The 6,737-nt window shown below is 33.8% G+C and overlaps 1 protein-coding gene across 1 annotated transcript; it reads right to left on the bottom strand.

Moving 5' to 3' along the window:
- Window positions 1-1,501: 1,501 nt before the first annotated feature.
- On the bottom strand, window positions 1,502-5,582 carry LOC132602212 (sodium transporter HKT1-like). The gene is made up of 3 exons (XM_060315175.1): window positions 4,362-5,582; window positions 2,478-2,711; window positions 1,502-1,922 (listed from the first exon to the last, which is right to left on the bottom strand). The coding sequence occupies exons 1-3, from the start codon at window positions 5,519-5,521 to the stop codon at window positions 1,724-1,726; spliced, it is 1,593 nt and encodes a 530-aa protein (XP_060171158.1). The 5' UTR covers window positions 5,522-5,582; the 3' UTR covers window positions 1,502-1,723.
- Between the last annotated feature and the right edge of the window lie 1,155 nt (window positions 5,583-6,737).

Raw genomic sequence — 6,737 nt, 5'->3', positions numbered from 1 at the left:
TCACTTATCATCGAACGGGGAAGAATCATGAGATTAGGCTTGAACTATGATGTGTGCTTATGATCAGTGGCATACGCAGAATTTTTTGTAAGGTGTGTGGACACTTAAAGAAGAGAACAGATGAACAAATTAGAGGGGTGAATGATCGTTAGAGTTTTAATGTCAAAGACAATTACGCAAAAGTTAACCTTGGTTGATCGGTTTATTTGATCCTTAGGGCCTAGGGGTAAATTTTGGGGGGTTTGAGATATACTAAGAGCATGCTATATTTTAACAATTACAAAAAGTTTTTTTTTTTTTAAAAAAAAGCTAATTCCCTGCTTTGAGATTCGAACTTTGGGTGATCTCTACATTAGAGAAACGCATAACCAATAGGCCATGGTGCAGTTTGTGCTAAGCGGCGTCACTTTAAATAAATATAAGGGTGTTATGTTTTTTCAGACTATATATATACATAAATATTAATTAAACTTTCTGACGAAGCAGGGTCGGAAGACACCCCTTGCTATAAGGTGCATTCGCCCCAACTTATGATAAGACACGAATGAGACTTTGATTTCGATTTATTTGTTGATTTGATATCTTGCATGGCTTACACTCTCATTTCATATGATGCATTGATATGAACTGTGACTTGGTATTGATGATGATAAGTGAGACAAAGGAACATCAGAGGTCTTTGCCGGATAGTGTACAAAAGAGATGAGAATTTGTGATCTGAGCTTGTTAACGGAGCAGAATGTGATATACTCGCTGCCCGAGGTTTCTTGCCAGGAAGAGGGAGTACACGGACTTCGTGGGTCCCCCATGGGTCATGAATATTGAGACGTGATGTTTTCGTCCGTAGCATGTGTGTACATGTTCGAGGTATTTGGCCAGTGCATTGCATTGCATATGCATTCACTCTTACATCCATTCTTCATTGTTGATTTTTTCTTGGTATTGATATTGACTTGATCTCATTGTTGACTAGTTTCGTGAACGTGCATGTTTTCTTACATGTCTACTTGTTAATTCTTTCTTCATAAATGTGAACTAACTGTTGTCGACCTATGATACCTACCAGTACATAGTGTTTGTACTGATACTACCTTGTTGTACTCTTTTCTAAGTGCAGAGTTTGGTACAGGATCCACTTTAGCACCTCGTGAGTGATTTGCCGAAGCTTCTAGTACGAGTTTCCAGGGTGAGCTATGTTCCAGATCCGCTGCCTGGAAACTCTTCTTTATGATATCTATCCATTATTTCGAGACAGTATTTCAGACTCTTTGTATTTTGACATTTCAGACTTATGTATTGATAATGGCTCTTGTACTGTACTTAGACCAAATTTTGGGGCATTTGTATTAGTATTTCGCACTTGGTAGTTATTTATATATTGAGACATGCTTAGACATTTCTGTTTCTCTTTGGTTTGCTTAAAATGAAAGTTGAATAATGGGAGAGTTCGCCCACCAGGGGGTGAGCGTTGATGCCCGCTCGACCCACGAGTTGGGTCGTGACATAAATGAAATTATACAATGTCAATGAAAAGTTTAACCTGATGCCACATAACTTAAAGTTACATGTACTCAGCAACTAGTTTTATACAGCGGAAACTAAACATATGTAAGACACGAAAAAACTGAAAAAGAAAGAAAGAGGCCAAAAAGAGTTGTATTCCATTCGAGCTAGTAATTACAATTATACATAGATGATAGCTAATAAAAGTACACATAAAATGTTACATTAGTTTCCAAGCCGTGCCACCATTTTTGTTGTACTTCTTCAGCCTTCCAAAAAACATGACAACAATGAGGATAAACTTTCCCGAAATACTCCATTTTCCAGAAAATCCACACATTGCATCCTTGCAATAGCCATCTGATTTTAGTTGCCTTGCACAGCTATAGCCCACTGACAAACCAACATTCCCATATGCACTGCAAGATTATCATCAGGTACATGAGTACAAATGAATAAGCATTTTACTCATAATATTCTTATTCTTATTCAAGAATCTACTGCTTTAATTTAAATTGTTATTCCAATAAAGAAAAATAATGCAATCCTCCACATAAAATAGTGGTATACCCCTACATTCAAGAATCCTAGTGCAATTGTGGTCTTTGAACAATCTCCTCCCCTAAAAGTGTGAGGGAAAAAATTAAAGCTAGCTAAAGACCTCTTTTAATAGTGGCGGTGGCGGAGCCCGTAAATTCAACTAAGGGGATCCAAAAAAAAAAATTGTTATGCCAAAGGGATTCAACAACTTATATTAATGCAAAAAAGTTATTTTTATCCTACTTATATACAATAGTATATAAAATTTCAACGAACCCCCTTACTCCCCTCTGCCTCCGCCCCTGCCTCTTTAATTAATGAAAGAAGATAAAGTGGAAAATGTCATTAAAATTTATGTGTCGATCGATATCCGAATTTAAATTTAGAGATTATGTATAACAGTATAAATGAAGAAAAGTATGTTATGGATTCACCTGACGACTTCGAAGACAATGTTGACAACATTGAAATTGAGGGGATCATTCTTCATTTTGTCTCTCTCTGTAATACAAATAAGTATGGTGAAAATGACCAAATAGGAAAGTGGTGAGAGGGATATGTACTCCACTAAACTGCTCCCTTTTATCCTCTTCATTATTTTTGTAGTTTTCAAACCCTCTTCATGACTAGTATCAACTGGTAAAAAAGAAGTAGAGGGTGATAGATACCTGCAATGACAAAAGCAAAGAAAAGGTAGCTTAATAAAACATCCATTAACGTTTTGATTTGTAGATTAGTACTTTTACACAAACGAGCTAGCTTTAAAGATTCATTAAAAATCTCTACGTACAAGTGTACTATTAGTACCTTTTTATTGTTCTCCAATAACATTAGCATGGTTGATTAATAAAACGTGACTTTCTGGCTTTTGCCATCTTCATTTCTCTTTTCGTAGTGGGAGATGATGGAATTAAAACTTTTTAAGGATGATAATAAAATAGTGGATGCTTTTGTTATATTGATGTGAATCCTGTATCAAGGAACCTTACTGGAGAACACTATACATTTAGCAGTCTTATAATAGTATTTGCTTCCTAATGACTTGGTTGCGGCCTTCTCATCTAAAAGTTTATGAGAAAGAACATGCATTTGCTTAATGATGTATTCAACTAATATAACACCCCTACTAACTTGGGACAATTTAATAACAAAAAAGATGTATTCAACTAACATGCATCTCAGGTACAAATTGAGTTGATTCTTTTTTGTGGGTCAATCACCTGAAAATTCTTTTTTACAATGGTTAAGCAAGACCCACTGTATCAAAATTAAAAAATATCTTTCTGCTTTGATATTATGTCGAAATGTGTGGACATCTCATCTAAAAATTAATTAAATTATTAAAAACAATATGTTTATTTACTTGCCTACTACGCCTTCACGCTAATGCTTTATAATATGACATGCATACCATGGTACGTACATTTGAGACTGAGGAAATTTGTTTTTTTTTTAATAGAAAATATTTTACGTGAAATATATCTTACGTAATGTTTGATCACATTTAAACTTATACGGTAGTCGCATAAAATAGAGGATCTGTATGATCACAGTGCTTTGGTGATATTTTGAATACTTTAAAGATGAATAATAATGTTAAGATATTTGTCAAAGCAAGTGATATATAAGAAAAATATAATTGGAATTTCAGCAAAGAAAGCGACTCGCACTCTTAATAAGTGAAGAAAACATTTTCCCCTCTTGTTGAAAAATGTTTTCTCGAAAAATTGATAATTTCATCCAGTATTAAGAGTTTTAGCAGATATTAATTCACCAACCAACTAAAGAACCGAATATTCAGTATACAACTTGATCATGAATATTGTTATTAAGTGGAGAATGAACAATTAAAGATATGCATTATCTCTTATTTATTAAAAAATGCAAACCCTGTCAACGTAGTAAAGTTTTTTACAAAAAGAAGACATGTAAATCTAGCTGCCATTCTGTAGTGACTACCATAATAATCGAATTAACACTCTACCAGCATAAGTATATGATTTAATTTTTAACATTGATAATGTAAGAAAAATTATTATTATGTTATTTTAAAATTATTTTCTCCGCTTCATTTATGTAAATTTATTTGATTGAGCACGAAATTAATAAAAAGAAAAAGATTTTTGGAACTTGATGGTTTTAAACAAGCGGTGACATTTGTGAGACCATAAACTCATGTCGTTAATAGTATATACACGCATTAATTCTTCACATTGTTGGTGGTGGATGTAATTTAAATCCCTTTCGACTAATATATAAGACAAAAGAAGAACAGAGAAAGTTAAGTAAAGAAATAATATAAAAACTTGAATACTTACATCATAAAGACGAACATTATTAATATTGCTGGACTGAGAGTTGTAATATCAAAAACAGATTCACCAGCATGTCTTGTATTCACAACTTCAAATAATGATCCAACCAACTTCTCATAAGCACTTAAGCCAATAGTTGCTCCAGAGTACCACTCCAATGGACAAAATACTATAAACTGAACAAATATGAATCCCAAAACAGTAATTGTAAGAGAAATGGTTTCATAACTTGGAAATAGTTGGGAATATCCTAGTTCTTTTGAGTTTTTCAAGATATGCTTAAATTCTTCTCTCTTTGTGATTTTCCAAATAAACCAAATGGTTAGGCGTAAGCATGGAGGATATAATGTGTTACCAAGTAGGATCTGAGGGATTAGAATGAGAAGAAGGCCTGAATTTTTCTTGAAAATAATCATGTTTTCATTTGTAGGGGCAAATCCACAATTTGCAAAAGTTGAAACAGTGGTGAAAAGTGAAAAAGTATGCAAGTTAAGCCCTTTTTCCTTGAGGATTTGTTTTGCACTTGGAATAATACTTATGTAGAAAGAAACCAAGGAAGACCCTAGAAGAACAACAACTAGAATATAACCAAGAACCACATAACTCAAGAATCTTATACACTTCAACTCATCTACAGAGCTATTTATTATTTCAGGTTCTAATTTAATAATAACATCTAAGGGCTCTTCTCCTAGTTGGTCATGAAGAGTTACCTTACCAAGCTCAAGATGATGAATACTAGTGTTTGGTATAGAGTTTGAAAAGTCAGAGTCTTTGCTAGTAAAAGAGTCAACTTTGTTTTGTAGTGCTCTTTCTTTTTTGATGAGTTGAAGTCTAAGTAAAGAAGTAAAAGCCTCACCACCAAGAAACATCAATAGGGTCATGAAAACAAGTTGTGTATCGGAAAAAACTTCCATTTCAACAGTGGCCATACTAGAAACTGTGGAAGCAGAAACAGAAGTGAAGAACACATCTAGTTTTTGGAGACTAAATGATGGTAACGTTCTAGGTTTTGTAACACTCAAAGCTAAGAAACCTAACAATGAAAGGATCATGAAGTACCCTAATTCTATCCAAATTGGCTTTACTTTAAGACTCAGAATCTTAAAGAAAGATAAGAAAAAGCCTTGATGTAAAAAAGATGAAAGAGGCTTCATTTTCATCTTCCAAGTTAATGATCTTTAATTGATAATGAAATGTTTATATTCAAGGGTTGATTTATAGTAAGGTTTTGTGAAGCAGATGGAGTTTATCCTGGTTGAGAATATGATTAAAAAAATAAAAGTATGTTCTCTCTAATAGCTTAAGTTTTTAGATGAGATGGTTACACAAATTTTACACGGTGTTAGAGTAGACGGATGTCCTAGAATCGAATCTCACCATCACCTGTTATCAAAAAGAAATTCCACGTGCTCGACCCATAAAAAAAGAATCAGACTTGCATATGAGGGAACATGTTGAAAAAATATAATTAAATAAATAAAAACGTTCTATCTGACAACCTAACTTAAATTTTTAGATAATTTGATCACACACTTCCAAATCCTTGTGGTGGGCACCTAATTAATTAATAACCTTTAAAAAAATCGTAACAGCAATCAAGTGTATGTTGTCAGAATATGTGGAGGACTCAGAATATAATATTTGTTAGCAAATGATGAGGAATTTCTTATCTTAATGGAAGAAGATGCTATGCCATTTGAACGTCGGCTTATAATAGTAGCATCCTATATTGTTCCTATACTGACGCGTTCGGAGAGAATTGGTTGAAATCTTGACCATATACAAAAAAATGGGATGCACACATCCATGCATGCAAAGTCAACTTAGAATCATCAAATTACAAAGACTATATCCCCATTCTTTCTTTCCTGAACCAATAAGTGATTGTTTTAAATATTCTTGAATTATTGTAAAAATTTACATCCTTCATTCCCAGTTTAAGTGTCTTACTTTCCTTTTTTATCTCTCCCAAAAAAGAATGTCTCTTTTTATATTTAGTAAGTTTTCCAACTCGAATATTCTACATGGCAAGTTTAAGACCACAAGATTTAACAGATAAAATGACTGTCAGGCAAAAAAGAACGCGCCTCACGCGCCTCTAAAAAATTCCAGATCTTTCATTAGGGTCTCTACTCCGGCAATGGCCGGGGTTGCAGCAAACATCAACAAGAATCCTAATGAAGCTCCTTTGAACCCTAATCCCTCTGCAAATAAAGGAAACTTTGCTGCTTCTTTCTTGGCTAATAGGCGACTGGCAACCACAAAACCCATTTTGCAATTCTAACCACTGGAGATCTATAAAGGGAAACTTGCTGTATTTTTTACAAAACAAGAGGAGAAGGAGCTCGCTAGCGCTTCCCGATTGACTATCATAGG

The sequence above is a fragment of the Lycium barbarum genome, chromosome 7, assembly GCF_019175385.1.
Source record: "Lycium barbarum isolate Lr01 chromosome 7, ASM1917538v2, whole genome shotgun sequence".
NCBI classification, from domain to species: domain Eukaryota; kingdom Viridiplantae; phylum Streptophyta; class Magnoliopsida; order Solanales; family Solanaceae; genus Lycium; species Lycium barbarum.
This window is presented reverse-complemented; position numbering and strand designations above follow the sequence as displayed.

Excerpts from the sequence above, each read along its gene's own strand:
- LOC132602212 (XM_060315175.1), bottom strand. The coding sequence starts at position 5,521 with ATGAAAATGAAGCCTCTTTCATCTTTTTTACATCAAGGCTTTTTCTTA. Across the intron at positions 2,712-4,361 it reads ATAATGTTCGTCTTTATGAT|GTATCTATCACCCTCTACTT; the intron begins GTAAGTATTCAA and ends TTGTCATTGCAG. Across the intron at positions 1,923-2,477 it reads ATTGTCTTCGAAGTCGTCAG|TGCATATGGGAATGTTGGTT; the intron begins GTGAATCCATAA and ends ATAATCTTGCAG.